The sequence below is a fragment of the Bos javanicus genome, chromosome 2 (genome assembly GCF_032452875.1).
Source record: "Bos javanicus breed banteng chromosome 2, ARS-OSU_banteng_1.0, whole genome shotgun sequence".
NCBI lineage: Eukaryota > Metazoa > Chordata > Mammalia > Artiodactyla > Bovidae > Bos > Bos javanicus.
The window spans coordinates 119932928-119954190 of NC_083869.1; the positions used below are offsets into that span (position 1 = coordinate 119932928).

The following is a 21263-nucleotide window of genomic DNA, read 5'->3' on the forward strand; positions in this document are numbered from 1 at the left end:
CCTTCTCCGTGGGTCAGCATTCCTGAGGAAAGGTAACAGTACACTGTAATCATGGCATTAACAAGACAAGAGTATCCTAAGCTCTTCGGCTTGGCCCCCTGTTCATTCACTGGTGATGGTGTTCCTGCCGGGGGAGGGGCAGGAGAGTTCAAAAGACAACCTTAACTTGAGAGAGGAGACAGGTTGCCCACGTTCCATTACTAACACAGTCTTTCCTGTCCATCCCGTACACAGGCAGCTGGCAAAGAGTCTTGGACAGGCTGGTGAAATTGAGCCTGAAACAGAAGGGATACTTACAGAATATGGTGTGGATTTCTCTGATTTCTCTTCAGAAGTTTTAGAATGCCTCCCTCAGGGCCTGCCTTGGACAATACCACCAGAGGAATTCAGCAGGAGAAGAGATTTAAGGTAAATATCTGAAACCCTTTAAAAAATGACATGTTTTCTACCTTTCTGTCTTCTGACTTAACTTTCTGAGGAGCTGGCCTCAGATGTTGCCATCTTTCCACCAACGCTCAAGTTCCGTACAACTGAAACTCAAGTGCTCTGTACCAGAGGTTGACCAGTCATGCCTTATGAGCTAAACCTAGCCTATTGCCTGTTTACTTACAGCCTGTGAGCTAAGAAGGCTTCCTAGGTGGCTCAGTGGTAAACAATCCATCTGCCAATGCAGGAGACACCAGAGACGTGGGTTCCATCCCTGGGTCGGGAAGATCCCCTAGAGAAGGAAATGGCAACCCACTCCAGTATTCTTGCCTGGAAAATCCCATGGACAGAGGATCTTGTTAAGCTACAGCCCATGGAGTTGCAAAGAGTCAGACGTGACTGAGCACACTTGCATGCACTTGTGAGCTAAGAATGGTTTTTATATTTTTTCATGGTTGCAAAAAATTAAAACAATTTTTAATGAAAATTATATAAAATTCAAATTTCAGCATTCATAAAGTTGTGCTGAAACTTAGCCATGCTTATTTGATTATATATTGTCTTTGGCTGTTTTTTTGCAATACAATAGCAGGGTTGAATAGTTGCAACAGAGGCCATATGGCCTGCAAAGCCTAAGATATTTGCTGTCTAGCCCTTTATTGAAAATGTGTGCTGACTCTTCTAGACCATTCTAATTTCAACAGGTACAGTTGCCACCTTCTTTTCTCATTGCTAAGCCCCATAGGTCTGGTCCAATAAAGACAGTGTTATCTTGTTAGAAGTGCCCTCCTTTAAATGGGCCTCTTCAGACACAGAGCAAAGGATTCAAGACTTCTGTGCTTGGAGCTTCATTTTAAAGCTTTACTTTTAGGTCTGGAATTTGTTGGAAAGTACTTTTGTGGTATTTTTTTTAACAACATCTTCTTTGAAGATGTTTCGTCATTGTGGGATGTTAGTTCTTTTCTGATATTTCTCTTCAGAATTTGGTTTCAGTGCTGGCATTCATTTTGGATGCCACATGGAGATATTCAGAACCAAGAAACTTTTCATACAACCCACTGAGGCCGTGGAAGGTTTTTTGCTAAGGTCATCCCGTGTCAGAGTCTTTTCCACCACCACACTTGCTCGCTTCATGCAGCTGAACTTATGGTACCTTAAGCTTGTGGTGCCCATTACTCCACCTAGTTTGAGAATCCTCCTTTCCGGCTCCCTCTCGCTTTTGTATCTTTTAGGAATTTACTTTTTTTTTTTTTTTCCTTTTCTTGCCAAGGGTAGGCAAGGAAAAGGAGTTGATGGTTCCCTTTCCTACTTGTTAGTGACTCAGATGGAACACACATTATATTTGAAGTCAGTTAACTCAAGTTGCTTTCTTGGCTTTCAGCAGTAACCATTGTTCATAGAACTGCTTCTGGTCAGTTATCTTGTCAAGGGTTTTGGGATCCTGAGGCCATAATCTTATTATTCTCTCTGAATCTTCATATTCTCATATATAAATGGAGGGACTTGTTTTCTGAGATCTTTTCCTAAATCTAGGAATCTATTAAAAAATTAATAAGAAAAAGATAGAATGGATGACTGAATTTTGTTGTTTGAAGTGTAAGTTAGTAGAGCTATTCCTCCGTAGCTATCGACATTTTAAATGTACCTACCCTTTCAATTCATGCTATTCAAGGAAGTATATTAGGGCACATGTACTTGAATGTTTGTTGCTACCTTATTATAAAAGTGACACTGCTGATGTCCGCTAGTAAAGGAATGGTTACATAACCTATGTCATATCAGTAAGCTAGCATTCTCTGTCACTGTGAAAAAGAAGCTAGACCCATGTGGACTTTCCTAAAAGAATGGCTTATTGCAAAGTGAAAGAAGCAAGTTTCAGAACAGTAAGAATATGAGCCTAATTTTTAAAACTATGTAAAGGTATATGTATAATATACATGTATACATGAAAGTATATATATATATATTTTAAAAAGTCCCGGAAGGAGACACAGCAAACTGCTGACAGTGATTATTGTGCATGGACTCAGTGAAGTGGTAGGAGGCATGGAGGCAGTATTTTACTTTTCATTTTATAAATTGCTCTATTATTCAAGTTATTTAAACAAATAACCTTTATAACTTTTTAAAATTATGAATGGAAATATCAGAAGAGAGAGGTGCTCAATCTTTCCAAGCCTGACTCCTAGTGTGCAGGTAAATAATAAGTCATGCCAGTAGTCCCTGCAGCCAGTATTGCTCAGTTCCCCTCTCATGGCCCCACATTACCTTTTTCTTCGGCCCCTGTTACCTTCTGAGTTAGACCACAGACTGGGAGGTCTTGCTCTGCAGAAGGCTTCTGTTAAAATATACCTATGTGTCCTGCAAAAGGATCCAAAGATTCAGGGAGCCTGTGGGATGCTCTCTGCTGTTAGCATAGTAACAGGGATTTTTTTTTTTTTTCACTTTTGTAAATATCATTTTTGCCTATCACTATCTATTTTATTTTTTTTTAATTTTATTTTATTTTTAAACTTTACATAATTGTATTAGTTTTGCCAAATATCACTCTTTTTTTAAAAATTTTTATTTATTTATTTTAATTTGGAGGATAATTACTTAACAGTAGTGTGATGGTTTTTGCCATACATCAACATGAATTGTTACAGGTATACATGTGTCCCCCCCATCCGAACCCCCCTCCCACCTCCCTTCCCACCCTATCCCTCTGGATTGTCCCAGAGCACCAGCTTTGGGTGCCCCGCTTCATGCATCGAACTTGCAATGGTCATCTGTTTTACATATGGTAATATACATGTTTCAGTGCTATTCTCTGAAATCATCCCACCCTTGCCTTCTCCCACTGAGTCCAAAAGTTTGTTCTTTATGTCAGTAACAGGGTTTTTTTTTTTTTTAAAAAAACACTTTAATTTCTAGGAGCTGTTTTCCTGTCCATTATCCTCTAGAATTATTTTTCTAAAATTCAAATCATTCTTTTGTTTCTACTCCTTTGGCTTAAAATCTTTCACCTGCTTCCTGATGCCTAAAGTGGTAACCTCTAAACTTTGTTGGACATGCATTTCCTGTAACTTCTGTGCCTTTATTCTAAAGTTACAAGTGTACATACTACTTCACTAATTTATTATGTGTTATTAACATACATAAAAGTGGAAAAATAAGAATGAAACAAATTTTAATGTATTTTATTTTACTTTAAAATGGTAGAGAAAGATGTTCATATTATCATTAATCTTTTGGTGAAAGCAATGTGATTGAATATTTTAATTTTTTATTTTGCTTGAGCAACTTGCAATATGGAAATACAAAGGTCTGCTGCTAAATCGCTTCAGTCGTGTCCAACTCTGTGCGACCCCATAGACGGCAGCCCACCAGGCTCCACCGTCCCTGGGATTCTCCAGGCAAGAACACTGGAGTGGGTTGCCATTTCCTTCTCCAATGCATGAAAGTGAAAAATAAAAGTCAAGTCGCTCAGTCGTGTCCGACTCTTCGAGACCCCATGGACTGCAGCCTACCAGGCTCCTCCGTCCATGGGATTTTCCAGGCAAGAGTACTGGAGTGGGGTGCCATTGCCTTCTCCAACAAAGGTCTGAGTGTATTTTATATTTTGATACTTAGTTTTGGTTTTAATGGTTATCATAACTGAAAAAGATGCCTCATATCTTAGGAAGAAATGAGTTGAACTCACTAAATCATTTTTCAATCCTATTCACTGATCATATTCAGATTCATTTTGAAATCAGTCCTTTCTTTTGAACAAATTGAAAGGTGCTACATTTTTAGAGTTTTTAAAAATGGTTTCATTATCTTCAATTATTTTTCAGTTGGCATCTTTAAAAACTAGTTATAAAATTACGTGAGAAAATTTAAGTGTACGGATATGAGCAGTTTGGTAGCTTATAAGATTAGGTCATTTTAGGTCCCCAAATTGTATAATAATGAAACATTTCAAAACATCCAATTTTAGAATTTTATATTAAAAACTTGAGTTTCTTGTTTTATTTTGCTTTCAAAAAGCAATAACTTTTAAAAATCGTTGTTAAAAGATCATATTTACTTGAAGGGACAGATTAAGTGTATTTTTTTTTTCTAAGTATCTGCTAGGGAACATATGATTGACAGTCATTGTTTTGGAATCATAATGTGGCTGATGATGAATTCATGTTACGAGCAGAAGAAAATGTCAACTTTGCTATTTTCATGGTATTACTATTATTAGTTTAATATTATCTTCAATCTGGATTTTTGCAATAGTCTTTTTTTAGCCACGTACCTATTTTGTAAGGATTAACTTCGCTAAAACCATAAATCCGTGGTACTGGGCATGTATAATTACCCACTGTTCATAGTTGGCTGAAAATAAAAGAACCAACAAACGTGCCAATATCATTGCCTTTTGTGTTCTGGAACACCTGAGGTTCACCTCATTTACCACCTGATCCACACATCTTGTGAGTATGCCAGGGTTAATTCATGTGTGTATGTAGCCACAGTAAATAATTTCTCATTTTTTTACAATAAAAAATAGAGAAGTACTTAGTATGCTGAAGCGTTTGGATCTGATTACCTTTTCCTCTCTTTGATTGGTCTTGTAATAAATTTATTTCATTTTTCTATCAACAAATATTTATCGAACACCATCCACAGGCAGTAGAAATTCAACATAAGTAAAAGTAGATGATGGTTTCTGTTCTTGTGGAACTCTGTCTTGGAGCAATAGTCAAATATGGAATTATAATGGACGAGAGATACTTGGTACAAGAATTTATAATACTCTTATTTATTTTGCTCAGAGGTTCAGTGCCCTCAAAGAGGTTTTGCCAATATTTTTCTAGGAAAGTCAAAAGAACTAGGACTGAATCCTAATATACCCTAAGAAACATGCTATGAATAAATAATACATATTCTGTAAACTCCTAAATCAAACTTTTTTTCTTTTCCTCTCTTCTTCTCTCTATGGTGGTTTAGTCGCTAAATTGTGTCTGACTCTTGCAACTCCATGGACTGTAGCCCACCAGGCTCCTCTGTCCATGGGATTCTCCAGGCAAGAGTACTGGAGCAGTTTGCCATTTCTTTCTCCAGGGGATCTTGCCGACCCAGGAATCAAACCCGGGTCTCCTGCATTGCACGCACTCTTTACCAACTGAGCTATGAGGGAAGCCTCTTGTGTTTACATATATATATATATATAAATATATAAAATATATATGTACATATAATATATACCAAGTATACTAAATCAGTCACTGGAAATGCAAGGCAAGTAAGGCCCAGCCCTTGTTCTTCATGACTTTACTGTTCACAGGAAGGCAGATTTATACTCAGATAAATTATAGCAGAGAATGGCAAGTCCTATAATATCCGTATGAACAAATTTCCAATGTCATTGGTGCTAGAGCTGAGATCTGAGAAATGAGCAGGCATTTCTAGAACTAGAGTGACTAAGTAGTCTTCAGTTTAGTGGCAGGCTATGGCTGCAGAAAGGGTAGGGTGTTCCCTTAAGCCTTACAGATCTACTGTAACAGGGCTCACAGCTCCTATGGTTTTGATGGCTTCTTGACCCCCTCTGCTGGGCCGCCCTGCCGTGGAGCCTGTGATGTTGCCCTGGCTCTAGCTATGTAAGGACTTCTACATACCCGTTTAGGTTTGGTATTTGAACAATTATATTTGGAACAGAAAAGTTCCATCAATCTTTAAACCTCATAATCCAATTATGTCAGTAAAATTCCAGTTTTTTAGTCCAGTGGAATTGGGGTAATATTTTGCAAACTGAAGTTGAGAGAAATAGTGTTTATTTTGAAAAGAAAAATGGTTGGTTAGCAATTTTCAAGAAGGAAGGCTGGTGTGAACTCCTAGGAGGAATCTGGCCCTTCTGATTGGGAGCACCATTTTTCTGGACCTTGGGCTTCAGTCTCTGGAGAATTGGTGCTTGCATGGCCTAACCTGCAGCTCTCCTTAGCAGGGCATTTGAGGTTAAAAAAAAAAAAAAAAAGGAACGCCAATACTGCAAGCCTTTGGGGATCAGGAGGAGAATATATCCAAGGAAACTGCTTAAAGGGGGTTGCACCAGAAGCCCAAGAAACCCCAAGGTTATTTCTGAGACTGGCTCCAATTATTTCCAATTTCATTCATATTGTTTTGCTTCCTTTGTTGCTAAACTGAAACCAAAGCTTAAAAGCTCCATTAAAGTAGAAAGTGAAAACCTAAATTATTGGAGGGGGAAAATACCATGCTAAACTGATTTTTATACTTCAGTAGTATTGTAGAAGTTTGGATCATGTCACTTTTCAGTAAAACTATGAGCTTCCTTTAAGTAGAGGGGATTTCTATAGTTTTTCACAGCAGAACTTGTAGATATCTATTTCTTTACTATTCCCTCAATAAAAAGGAAGCCCAGTGACCTCCACTGGACCATTACAAATGCAAAACTTGGCACTTAAAATTGCTTGCTCTAAATTTTCCAATTGCTTCCCCCCCCCCCTTTTTTTTTTTCCATTTAATGTCGTTCTGCCAACTAGTGATTTTATTATTATAAACAGGACATTGTATTCACTTTTAAGAAGAAATATGAAGCTGGAGGTAAAATTACAAACTGCACCTTCTCAGCTGCCAAAATAGAAAACAATGAGCTAAAAATACTGATCACAGAAAGGGTGTTGTGGTGAGAAATATTGAAATATCTTCAGGATGGAACTGTTCCAGATAGACAGAAATTTCCTCTCACTCCAGGTAAAACCAACCTTGAAATAGCAACTTGAAAGGAGAGACATATAATACTAACCTCTTTCAGGTCAAGCCTCTTGTGGGAAAGCTTTCAAACATAACTAACATTAAATGACTAATGATCTTGCTGTTTATCAGGAAGTCCAGTCTGATTAAATTGCCATTTAGAAAAGGTCCCTCTGGTGAGGGAGTGTGGCAGTGTAGAAGGAGCACTGGAAGTTAGGGACTAGCTGGGTGACCTTGGGAAAATTAATTACATTTGGGGAGACAGTGAACACAGATGAAACTGAAGTTTCATCTTTGGTAAAATGGATTATTTGACCAACTTAGGTTTTCCAAAAGATGTTGGTAGGCTGCAAGTTCTTTGGGATTTTAATATGTGCTATGGAGAAAAAAGATTCCGTGGCCATCCTGTTTCGGAAAACGTTGGGTTAATACATTTCTTACAGCACTTTTTTGTGGATCATCTCATGAAACTAGTGTTCCTTAGTATACACTATGAAATTGCTAAACTAAATATTTCACAACGTAATAGGTCTAATGGTGTGTGACTGTGTTTGGGATGTCCTTTCTGAATTATTCAGAGCAAAATTCTTGGATTTGAAAGAAAGTGGTATTCCACTGGTGATTATCTGCCACATTTATCTGACAAATATTGACTGTGCTTCTCTGTGGGCAACAGAAGGAATTCAAGAACTGTGCTTTAAATTAAAGCACAGTCTTTAAAGCACTCTCAGCTCTTCCATTGCCAAGGGAACCCCTTCTTTTCTTGCCTGGTGGGAAGCAAAGTTTAATTGTGTTAGTTGCTTAGTTGTCTCCGACTGTTGCAACCCTATGGACTGTAGCCTGCCAGGCTCCTCTGTCCATGGAATTTCCCAGGTGAGAATACTGGAGTGGATTGCCTTTTCCTTCTCCAGGGCATCTTCCTGACCCAGGGATTGAACCTGGGTCTCCTGCATCGCAGGTAGACGCTTTACCGTCTAAACCACCAGGAAGTCTGGGGGAAGCTGTCATTGTCATTTGAAACAGCAATGCTATTCCCTTCATATAAATCCCAACTCACTGTTTATGAAAATACAAGAAACTCATAGATAGTAACAAAGATGAATGGGTCTGAAAGTAGATCCACAAGTGGATATTCTTAACTATAAGTACTTGAGTAGTTTGTTAACATAAAATTTATATTGATAAGTAGCACTAAATCTCAAAGAAAATAAATAGCCAAAGATTAGTAGATTTTATCTGAACAGGTAGAAAAATGCCTGTTGACAGAGAAGACAGTATTTGAACTTATACTCAGAAATAATTTTGTACCATTTTGCAAATATGAATGCATAGGAAAGATGATTAATTTCTATATATTCTAAATACATGAAATTTGTTTGGAAGTTATACTGTAATGATTAAAAAAAACTTATTTTTATGTGGGTGGCTGAGGATTTAGAGTAAACTAGTAGGATTTAGGGATAATTAAATGTCAGAGTGGCAAAGTCTCTGAAATGTTTTTTATGTTGAGATATTCAAATACCATAAAATTCATCTTTTTAATGTACAATTTGACAATTTCTTGGACATTCTTAAAATTATGCAACCATCACCACTAATTTCAGAACATTTTCACCCCTCTCAAAAGAAATCCTAGACTTACTGGCAGTCGGTTCCTGTTCCCTCTCCACCCTAGGTCCTAGCAACAGTTAATCTACATTCTGTCTCTATGAATTTCCCTATTCTGGACATTTCATATAAGTAGATTCATGTAATAAGTGGCCTTTGTATCTGGCTTCTTTTACTTGGCATAATGTTTTCAAGGTTCACCCGTCCTGTAGCATGTGTCAATATTTCAACCCTTTTTATGGCTGAATAGTATTCCATTGTATGGATATACCACATTTTGTTTACCCATTTGTTAATGGACATTTAGGGTGTTTCTAGTTTTTAACTGTTATAAATAATGCTGCTGTAAATATTTGTGTACAGATTTTTGTGTGGACCTATGTTTTCAATTCTTTTGAGTGTATACCTAGGAGTGGAATTGCTGGTTCATATAGTCACTTTATATTTAACCTTTTTTTCCAAAGTGACTGCACAGCTTTACATTCCTACTAGCGGTCTGTGAGTGTCCTAATTGCTCCATGTTTTCACCAACACTTGTTATCTGTATTCACAATTACAGTGATTCTTACAGGTATGGAATAGTAGCTCTTTGACAGTATCTTGCTGATAACATTCACTGGGTGGATTGATTCTATTATCATTATAAACTGTCCTTTTTGTCTCTAGTAACAGTTTTTATCTTGAAATCTATTTTGCTATTAGTTTAGGTACTCTGTTCTTTTTGATTATTGTTTGCATGCTGTATCTATATCAAAAAGGTATACCTATATCTCTTCCATTTTAAATGATATAAATGAGAAATAGATTTAAGGGACTAGATCTGATAGACAGAGTGCCTGATGAACTATGGACGGAGGTTTGTAACACTGTACAGGAGACAGGAATCAAGACCATCCCCAAGAAGAAGAAATGCAAAAAAGCAAAATGGCTGTCTGAGGAAGCCTTACAAATAGCTGTGAAAAGAAGAGAAGCCAAAAGCAAAGGAGAAAAAGAAAGATATACTCATTTGAATGCAGAGTTCCAAAGAATAGCAAGGAGAGATAAGAAAGCCTTCCTCTGTGATCAATGCAAAGAAATAGAGGAAAACAACAGAATGGGAAAGACTAGAGATCTCTTCAAGAAAATCAGAGAAACCAGGGTAACATTTCATGCAAAAATGGGATCAATAAAGGACAGAAATGGTAGGGACCTAACAGAAGCAGAAGATATTAAGGGGTGCCAAGAATACACAGAAGAACTGTACAAAAAAAATCTTCACGACCCAGATAATCACAGTAGTGTGATCACTCACACTCACCTAGAGCCAGACATCCTGGAATGTGAAGTCAAGTGGGCCTTAGGAGGCATCACTATGAACAAAGCTAGTGGAAGTGATGGAATTCCAGTTGAGTTATTTCAAATCCTAAAAGATGATGCTGTGAAAGTGCTGCACTCAATATGGCAGCAAATTTGGAAAACTCAGCAGTGGCCATAGGACTGGAAAAGGTCAGTTTTCATTCCAATCCCAAAGAAAGGCAATGCCAAAGAAACTCAAACTACCACACAATTGCACTCATCTCACATGCTAGTAAAGTAATGCTCAAAATTATCCAAGTCAGGCTTCAGCAATACGTGAATTGTGAAGTTCCAGATGTTCAAGCTGGTTTTACAAAAGGCAGGAACCAGAGATCAAATTGCCAACATTCACTGGATCATTGACAAACCAGAAAGAGAGTTCCAGAAAAACATCTATTTCTGCTTTATTGACTATGCCAAAGCCTTTGACTGTGTGGATCACAATAAACGGTGGATAAGTCTGAAATAGATGGGAATACCAGACCACCTGACCTGCCTCTTGAGAAACCTGTACGCAGGCCAGGAAGCAACAGTTAGAACTGGACATGAACAACAAACTGGTTCCAAATAGGAAAGAAGTACATCAAGGCTGTATATTGTTACCCTGCTTACTTATATGCAGAGTACATCATGAGAAATGCTGGCCTGAAAGAAGCACAAGCTGGAATCAAGATTGCTGGGAAAGAAATCAATAACCTCAGATATGCAGATGACACCACCCTCATGGCAGAAAGTGAAGAGGAACTAATGAGCCTCTTGATGAAAGTGAAAGAGGAGAGTGAAAAAGTTGGCTTAAAACTCAACATTCAGAAAACTAAGATCATGGCATCCGGTCTCATCACTTCATGGCAAGTAGATGGGGAAACAGTGGAAACAGTGGCTGACTTTATTTTTCTGGGCTCCAAAATCACTGCAGATGGTGATTGCAGCTATGAAATTAAAAGACGCTTACTCCTTGGAAGGAAAGTTATGACCAACTTAGACAGCATATTAAAAAGCAAAGACATTGCTTTGTCAACAAAGATCCGTCTAGTCAAGGCTATGGTTTTTCCAGTAGTCATGTATGGATGTGAGAGTTGGACTATAAAGAAAGCTGAGCACTGAAGAACTGATGCCTTTGAACTGTGGTGTTGGAGAAGACTCTTGAGAGTCCCTTGGATTGCAAGGAGATCCAACCAGTCCATCCTAAAGGAGATCAGTCCTGGGTGTTCATTGGAAGGACTGATGTTGAAGCTGAAACTCCAATACTTTGGCCACCTGATGCGAAGAGCTGACTCATTTGAAAAGACCCTGATGCTGGGAAAGATTGAGGGCAGGAGGAGAAGGGGATGACAGAGGAAGAGATAGTTGGATGGCATCACTGACTCAATGGACATGGGTTTGGGTGGACTCTGGGAGTTGGTGATGGACAGGGAGGCCTGGCGTGTTGCGGTTCATGGGGTTGCAAAGAGTGGGACACGACTGAGCGACTGAACTGAACTAATGTGTGAACTCTGAAAATCACCTTCCTATCTCCCTAAGGTTTGTTATTGTTACTGTTTTTATTGCCCTTGTGACTTCACTGAACTAATTTTAATTGTGTAGAGTCTGTATTCTTTGTTGTGTGAAGTCACTAAAATTTCTGCTTTGCTAGCTTAATGGTCAGCTAATGAATGAACGGAGATTTTCTTAAATGCTTTGAACCAATGGTCTCCTAGCCTTTGCTGAGAGCCTCTGTGCATATACTGATTGGGTCATACCTCCAATGTTCAAACATGCACTTTACAGCTCTGCCTTAGCCTTCACTTCCTGCTGTGCAGAGCTTCAAGGTCAACCAGAGGTGAGAGCTTAAGTCCTTTTCTGGTGTCTTTTGGCATGTATGCAGCCTTATGCATGTATGCAGCTGTCTCAACCCCCAGGAATATGTCAAGTCTTTGCAAAGGCCCCTGGGGACTCCTTTAACTTTTTTTGGTCAGCTTCTTATTTTCCAGCTGTTACTGCTATCTCAGAAATCTGTGATGTTAAATAATTGCTGCTGACTGTTTTTAGCAAGCACCCCTGAGGCTATAAGGCTTTTTGCATAGGAGTTAGGTATGAGTCAGGTCAAAGTAACATGGATGGGGTTTTTCAGAGAACTGCCAGACAACTCCCATAATGACAAGAATGCAGATTTTGGTGAGCTTCTGAACCTGCTATGTCCCCTCCAGTGGGTGCTAGGCTGTTGGTTTTCACCAGAATTAGAAAGCTGTTGGTTTTCAAGGCCACCTCAGAGCTGGGGAGTGGGCCGTGGGAATTAAGGCAAGTAAAAAACGCACAGAGCTCACTGTTCTAATTGAAATTCATCTATTTCTCTTGAATAAATGTACATCAGATTTTTATAGGCCTCTGGTTAATTTCTGGAATTATGAAAAGGTTCATTTTAACCATTCCACCGGTGTTACTAATGCCTGTGTGGAGAGGTCCATACTCTGCCAGTCCCACTGCCGTCATTCTCAAGGCTCTTCACTTTTTCATGCCAGGGATGGGGCTAAAAGGAGACAACTTCCAGCAGAAAGTTTTGAGAAAGAAGCAAACCCGCACTGAAGATAATAGTGAGAAGAGAAAGAATTTGAAAATAAGGGCCATGAGAAGTAAATAATTGTATGGGCAAATCATTCTTAAGATTTAGAAATGTTGGACAGCTTGACATCCACATCAGTGGCGTGAAATTAACAACTTTATTGATAATAGGAAAAGAGGGGGATAAATGTCTTAGCTTTCTATGAGGTATCTTGTTCTGTACTTAACCCTTCATCTTTCCCCAAAGATCTTACTCTGTGCTAGTTCTGTCTCTCGCCCTTGCCCTGTACTGCATTTCATCCACTTTTCAGGACCCATCTTCACTACTGTGAATCTTTTGACATCTCACTCTGAAAGTATTAGTCATGCCCCGTTCTTCTTTCCCTTGACCATTTGTTCATACTTATGTTATAACACTTGCCATATTGTATTTCTAATTTACCTGTGTACAGCTCTCTCTTTCTGATGGAGAGCAGTGTCCTCAAGAACAAGGACTAGATCTTTCTGTTTCTAGAAACTAATTGGTATATAGTAAATCATATATGTATATATATGTATAAGATAAGGGAGAAAAAGACAAAAAGGGTTTTATTTAGAAGTTTGCAGAATGTGTTAATGTATTCAGAACTGAACTGAATGTGTTTTTAAGCAACAGTAGGAATCATTCCTATTTCTTTTTGATATTCCTAGGCAAAAATATAGATAAAACACGGTGCAGTGCCTTCAAAAAAGAAGTTGTTAAGATGTTCTCCTATCTGATTTTCACACTAAAGAGTAAAGTGTTAAAATTACTGTAATAAAATAAGGCACAACTTATATTTCTGACAAAGATGGAGTAAACGCATTCTTTCCTGGCTCTTTGTATTAACAACTATAAACGTGGAGCATAACACAACAAACACGTGTAGGAAGATTCTGAAGGAAGGGGAAGAGAAGGTGGATTGCCTAGGGGGGTCTCAGGACTCGAGGGCCAGCATGCCAGTGATCCCCTGGTTTTCTTATTGTCTCCTACAAATCCTAAATAGGGTACTGTGGAAATTGCCAACCTAGAATGGCCAAAAAGCACAGGAAAAGTGGTCTCCAAGAGAAACCTTTCTCTTCTAGCCAAAAGACCAAGAAAAGGGTAGTCTAAAACAGAAAAGCTTTTAAGCAGTGCTCACCATACTCCAACCAAATGCCAGTGGAAAAGACACACACACACACACACACACACCGTGGTTTCTGTGGGCCTGGGCACAGTGTTCACAGTCTACACCCCACCCCATCCTATCTCATGAAATCACGCAGCAGTGCTCCAATTGCTCCCTCCCTCCGCCCCACTTGGTGATGTCTGTGGAGCCATGCAGGGACTTAATCTTCCATTCTGCCTGCCACATTGCAGGTGACACTGATTCCTGCTTAGGGAGATGTCTGTGGATCTGAGCAGGGGACTAATCTTCCCTCCCCTGCCCAGGAGAAGTGGTTGGCGGTGCTCTAGTTCCCCTGCCAGAGTGGTGTCAGTGAAACTAAGCATGAAGCCGTTCTTCCTTCCCCTCCTAAGTGGAAGCAGGCATGCTCCAATTCCCTAACTGTGATAGTGTCACTGGGGCCAAGCAGAGAGCTCACCTGTTCCCATCCAGTGGAAGCAGACTTTTCTGTTTCCCCTGCATGGGTAGAACTGACAGAATCAAGAGTGGAACTGACCTTCCATCCGCTGTCCAGTAAAAGGAAGCATTTTCCCACTGTCCCCTGAGAGCAGTACCAGCAGCTTCCAGTGATGAGATGAGCCTCCATTCCTGCCTGGCAGCAAAGAGACTATTGGTCAGGGCCACTTACCATAACATCCTTGCCTGGTGTCAGTGGAGCTCAGGGCAAGCTGAGCCTCTGCCTTCTGCCAGCATAAACAACGTGGTGAGAGAGGGATATTTAGCACTTAACCTGCTTCCCTCTCCTTGTGTCAACAGGGATTTGAACTTGTGCCCCCAAATTATAGTGACAAAGTAGTATACACCAGACTTTAGCTTTTCCTATTCCTGATGGCAGTGGGGCTTAGTGGGGAACTAAGCTTATACCCAGCTAATAATGGTTGATAACTTCCCGAATTTGGCCAAAGACAAGCCCACAGATTCGGTAAGCTCTGCATACCTATAAAGAAAAGCATGTTCCTCCTGTGTGTCTTCTGCTGTCCGTGCTTGCGTGCCTCTGACACCAGATGTGTGTAGGAGTAAGTCTTCGTCACCTTTGGTCAGGCAAAGGAAAAGTGATCACAGAAAAAAACAGATTAACTAGGATAGCTATGGTCAAAAATACAGATAACAAGTGTTAATGAGGGTGCAGAGAAATTGAAATCCTCACAGATTGCTGGTGTGAATGTAAAATGATGTAGCCACTTTGGAAAACTGTTTGGCATAGAGGTAATGAGCCACCAATTTGGCTGTTAAAGAATTAGAAACATATGCACCCAAAAAGTTAAATGTGGATGGATGTTCATAACAGCATCTCCTTAATAGCCAAAAGATGGAAACAACCTAAATGCCCGTCAGCTGTAAACAGGTTAACACTACATGGTGCATTCATTCATTGGAATATTTTTTGGCCGTGAAAAGAAATGAAGTACAGATACATGCTGCAACATGGATGAAACTTGAAGACATAATGCCAAGCTAAAGGAACCAGACATAAAAGGTCGCATGGTGTCCTACAGATAAGAGTCACATAGTGTTGGCTAGGGGCTACAGGGAAGGGGAGATGTGGAGTAAGTGCTAATGGGCACGGAGTTTCTATTTTGGGTGATGAAAATATTATGAGGGTAGGTAAGGGAAATGATTCTGTAACTCTGAAGTGTCCATGTGATTATTTCCAATTAGCAGTAATCATGCCTTGAATAAACCTCACTGGTTGCAGTACTACAGCTGTGCAAAGCTTGAATTGTATATTTTAAAGGGTGAATTTTATGGTGTGTGAATTATCAGATCAGATCAGATCAGTCGCTCAGTCGTGTCTGACTCTTTGCGACCCCATGAATCGCAGCACACCAGACCTCCCTGTCCATCAACAACTCCCGGAGTTCACTGAGACTCACGTCCATCAAGTCAGTGATGCCATCCAGCCATCTCATCCTCTGTCGTTCCCTTTTCCTCCTGCCCCCAATCCCTCCCAGCATCAGGGTCTTTTCCAATGAATCATCAACTCTTCGCATGAGGTGGCCAAATAAAATTATTATTAAGGGCTTCCCTGGTGGCTCAGTGGTAAAGAATCAGCCTGCCAATGCAGGAGACATGGGTTCAATCCCTGGTCTGGGAGGATCCCACGTGCTGCGGAGCAACTAAACCTATGCACCTCAACTATTGAGCGTGTGCTCTAGAACCCGGGAACCACAACTACTGAACCTTCTTACTGCAACTGCTGAAACCTATGTTCTAGAGCTCATGCTCACAGCAATGAGAAGCCTGCATGCCACAACTCAAGAAAAGTTTGGGCAGCAATGAAGACCCAGCACAGCCAAAAAAATATAAATAAAAAAATTTAAAAACCATTGTTAAAAATCAATACATGTAATCTATCATGTCAACAGAATAAACAAAAATTTAAAATTGTAAGATCCCGTCAACTATTACAGAAAAGGCATTTGGGAAAAATTCAACACACATTCATACCAAAAGCTCTCAGCAAACTAGACAAAGAGAAGAACATTCTCAGCTTGATAAAGATCATCTACAAAAAACCTATGGGCGATAGGCACGTCGATAAATGAAACAGAATAGAAAGCTCAGGATTAGTTCCACACAAATATGCCCAATTAATTTTTGATAGAGGATCAGAAGCAATTCAATGGAGGAAAGATAGCCTTCCAGCAAATGATGTTTGTTGGAGGAATTGAGCATATATAGACAAATGAATGATCCTTAACCTAAACCTCATGCTTTAGGCAAAAATTAACTGAAAATGGGCTTCATTATAAACTATAAAACTCACAGAAATGTGTATAGAATACTTGCATGATAGAAGGTTAGTAAAGGGATGGCTTCTACTTTGCCACTTCCCTGGTGGCTCAGTGGTAAAAGAATCCACCTGCCAATGCAGGAGACACGGGTTTGATCCCTGGTTCAGGAACATCCCCTGGAGAAGGAAATGGCAACCCACTTCTGTACTCTTCCCTGGGAAATCTCATGGACAGAGGAGCCTGGTGGGTTTTAGTCCATGGGGTTGCAAAGAATCAGACACAGCTGAACACACGTGCTTCCACACTTCAAAAGAGTTATTAGACTTGACACAAAAAGCACAGTCCATGTCAGGAAAGATGGATAAATTGGTTCTCAATGACATTAGAAATTTTGTTTTCCTGTGAAAGACTCTGTTAAGAAGATGAAAAGACAAGCTAGACTGGGAGAAAATATTTGCAAACCGCATATGCAACAAAGGAATAGTATCTACAATATGTAGAGAACCCTTAAAACTCAACAGTATAAAAGCAATCCAGTTAGAAAATTGGCAGAAGACACATGCTGCTTATGGCAAATGCATAAACAAAAAAACATCTAAGAACTTCCCTGACTTTGGTCCAGTGGCTAAGACTCCACACTGCCAATGCAGGGTGCCTGAGTTCAATCCCTGGGCAGGGAACTAGATCCCACGTGCCACAACTGTGAGTTTGCAGGCTGCAACTTAAGATCTCCCTACTGCAGTGAAGATCAAAGAACCTGAGTGCTCCAGCTATGACCTGGTGCAGCCAAATGAATAAATAAATAATAAATATTTTTTAAGTTGAATATCATTAGCCACTAGAAAATGCAAATTAAGTCTACAATGAAAATACCAGTACTTACCTATCAGAATGGCTAAAGTAAAAGCAAAAACCAAAGTCTGTGAGAAGTTCCAAGCAGAGAAAGTGATTCATTCCCACACTGCTAGTGGAAATGTAAAATGGCACAGCCACTCTGGAAACACTTTTTGCAGTTTCTCAAAAAGCTAAGTGCAACCACCATATAGCCTGGTAATTGCATTCTTAGGCATTTATCCCAGAAGAATGAAAACTTATGTTTCACACAAAAACTTATGCACAGGTTTTCATAGCATCTTTAGTTGTAGCATCCTCAGACTGGAAACAACCCAGATTCCCTTCCATGGGTGAATGGTTAGACAAGCTGTGGTACATCCACATCATGGAATGGTACTCAGCAACAGAAAGGAATGGACTGTTGATATACACAACAATTGCATGAATCTTCAGGAAATAAGCTGAGTAAAAAAAAAGCCAGTCTGCAAGGTTTATAGCTGTATGATTCTACTGATGTCACTTTTTAGGAAAGACACATTTTGAAAATGGAGAATAGGTTTGTAGTTGTCAGGGACTGAGGCGTGCAGACGGGTGGGAGTTAGGTATGATTATTATTAACAGACAACTTGAAGCATCCTCGAGATAAGATAGCATTCTTTATCTCGACTGAGGTGGTGCTTATATGAACCTCCGCGTATGATGAAATTGTTGAGGACTTCATGAATACAGGTACCAATGGGTTATCTAAATAAGATCAGTGCACTGTCTCAACATCAACATCCTGGTTTTGATATTGTACTATAATTTTATAAGATTTACCATTGGAAGTCACGTAAAAGGAAGATGTGTGTCTGCTCAGTTGTGTCCAACTCTTTGTGACCCCGTAGACTGTAGCCTGCTAGGCTCCTCTGTCCATGTAATTTTCCTCTCCAGGCAAGAATACTGGAGCCAGTTGCCATTTCCTCATCCAGGAGATCTTCCCGACCCAGGCATCGAACCCACATCTCTTGCATTCGCAGGCGGATTCTTTAACCCTGAGCCACCTCGGAAGCCCCAACAGAAAGATAGCATCTCTCTATTATTTCTTACATTGTGTATTAATCAATGATTATCTCAAAATAAAAGTTTAAAATTTTTTAAAGGGGCACCAGATGAACACAGATGAGAAAGTAATTAATTTTGCATGAGGAAACTTTAAAGCCAGGTAATCTTTGAACTTGATCATGAGGGATGAATAGAATTTCCACAGGCTTTTGTCTTATTATTATTTTAAAAGGAAGAGGAAAAGGCAGTTAACACTGTCACTGACATCGTCTGAGAAGACCTCTCAGTAGGAGGATATGTCTGTATGTCAGTAACCTTAGGCCTAGGTTAAGTTCAGGAAAATCTGAGGGTGTGAGTTAGAGGGCGAGAACAGAAAGTTTGGATGGAGGAAGATGAGTAAAATTTGGGTATTAAGTGCCTAGGATAATCAATAGGAGATGTCCAAGAGGCAGAAAGAAACAGCTGGCACTCATGAATGGAGTCTGGGCTGCAGATACCTACTCAGGTACATGAAGTAGTAGTTAAAGCCACAAAGTGAATGCATATACCTGGTAAGCCTATAGTCAGAAAAGGGAAAGAGGACCAGTGATGGACTGTGAAGAGCTCCGACATTTAACGGGTGGAAGCTTCTTAGGAAAAGGTGAGGAGCGGGCTACAGAAAGGAGGGTGTTAGAAGAGGTAAAGGGAAGGCAAGTTCCAAGCAAGGGTGAGCTGCCCTGGGCTCTGGGACAGAAGTCATTGCATTTATCTATCAAGCCCTTTTCTTTGTCTTTGGACTATCTCGTGAGTTGTTTCAGTGGCATCACCAGAGCCAAAAGAGTGGAAGGGACATGAAAAAGTGGGGACGCTAAATACATACATGCCTTTCAAAGAGCTTTGCCACGCCAGAGGCTGTGACAGGGAGCTTGACAGAAGCAGGGTCCTGAAGATGTTTGTGAGAATGAGGAGGGTTTGAGCCTGCTGGCAGGCAGCGGGAAAGGAGCCATACACATTTTTGGACTCCTCTTCGGAAATTGCCTTCAGAGCCTAAGGCACATTTTCAACAATGGCAAATCTTCATCTTTTGAGAGTACATTTGAATTTTGGAAACAGCTAAGTCAGTTTGGAGCCAAGAGTGGTAAATCAGGTGGGTGATCAGGCTGGATAATACGACTTCAAAAAAAAAAAAGTATAATTATAAAGCAGTAAACCTGATTTTCTTGTGAAGCTTGTGAATTGGCTTAGAAAGTAGTTCTTACAGAATTCCAAAAACCTCTTGAGCAGTTGTGGCATGATGTGAGCAAGTGTATGAAGTCTCTTTGTAGGTTTCAGAGGAAGATATTGATGTGCATAGAGGTCCTGTTACATGTGTGATGGTTTTGTTGCATATATTTACTCATATTTGTTACATATATTCACTCAGAGTTTGCAAATGTAAAGTTGCCCTGTATTCTTTTTGCCTGAGAGGTGACCTAGTGGAATTATACCAAAGTTTGTATGTGGGAGAATCCAGAGTTTCAAATTGTGATTGTTTAAACAGTTCTCCTGTGGTCTTACAGATGTAATTAGAATTCCTAGGATAGGAGTGTTCCCACAAGCATAATAATGCTTTAAATGTGTGTTCAATTATCCTTTTCTATAGCCATATTTAATCGTTTCTTTTTGAAATAGAGCTACTTTGAAAATATTAAATCACTCGCATGATCTTGACTGTTGGTCAGACCTGACGCAGTGCTGGGCACGGAGGAGGTGCTCATTGGGTGTCCCTTTCCTGTTGTCTCTGCCTTGGGGCTTGATACACACCAAGGACACACCAAGAGAAAGACCCGTTCCCTAGTAATAGATCATCTCCGTTACGTTCTGCCAGACATATCCAGGATAAGGGAAATTAACACATGGGAAAGTCTGAAGTTTTCATTTAGCCTTGTTGTTAATGTGGCAAATAAACATATGTGCTAAGTTGCTTCAGTCATGCCCGACTCTTTGCAACCCCATGGACTGTAGCCCTCCAGGTTCCTCTGTCCATGGAATTCTCTAGGCAAGAATACTGGAGTGGGTTGCCATTCCCTTCTCCAGGGGATCTTCCCAAACCAGGGATCAAACCTGGGTCTCCTGAATTGCAGGCAGAGTCTTTACCATCTGAGCCACCAGGAAAGCCCAAATATACATATACCAAAATATAATTTATTGACTGCATCTTTTGTACTTTTTGATAGGTATAATTATTTTATACTTAAGCATTACCCTATTTAATCATTAAAACAACCCTGTGAAATATTGGATTGGCCAAAAAGTTAGTTTGGGATGGTACAGAAAAACCCAAATGAACTTTTTAATCCAATAATCACCCCTGTTTGACAGATGAAGAAACTATGGCTCAGATGAGTGTAGTCACTTGCTCAAAGTCACATGGCTGAGAGGGGCAAAGCATGGACTTGAATTCAGTTCTGCAGTCTAGGAACCTCTTACCACCATCTCCGTATGTCTCCACATTAAAACTCATACCCTTGATAAAACATTAAAAAAAACAAGGAAAACATCAAATCAAAACAAACAAACAAACACACACCACATGCTTCCCCTCCCCATTTTGAGAAAGGAGAAGTTAGAACCTCCTTCAAATCTCTGCTGGCCAAAAAAATGTCATAGCATTCATTGTACTTTGTGTAATTCTAATTACAGAAGCAATCCTAAAAATTAATTTGTTTTTGAAATAGAAACTTGAGGGACTTCCCTCGTGGTCCAGCAGTTAAGACTCTGGGCTTCCACTGCAGGGGGCAAGGGTTCGATCCCTGGTTGGAACTAGATCCCGTGTTCTATACAGTGCGGCACTTCCCCTCCTCCCACAATA

The 21263-nt window shown here is 39.8% G+C and overlaps 1 protein-coding gene across 6 annotated transcripts in view; it reads left to right on the forward strand.

The window, feature by feature from the left end:
- The window catches only part of DIS3L2 (DIS3 like 3'-5' exoribonuclease 2), a 362444-nt gene that overhangs the window by 165320 nt on the left and 175861 nt on the right, over positions 1 to 21263 (forward strand). For all 6 annotated transcript variants that reach the window (XR_009730902.1, XM_061388346.1, XM_061388312.1 and 3 more), the window contains one exon: positions 235 to 408. Coding sequence is in view for 5 of the 6 variants with exons in the window: in XM_061388346.1 (XP_061244330.1) it covers positions 235 to 408 (174 nt within the window). In the remaining variant the exon portion in view is untranslated. Of the gene's footprint in view, positions 1 to 234; positions 409 to 21263 lie in introns of those variants that run through there.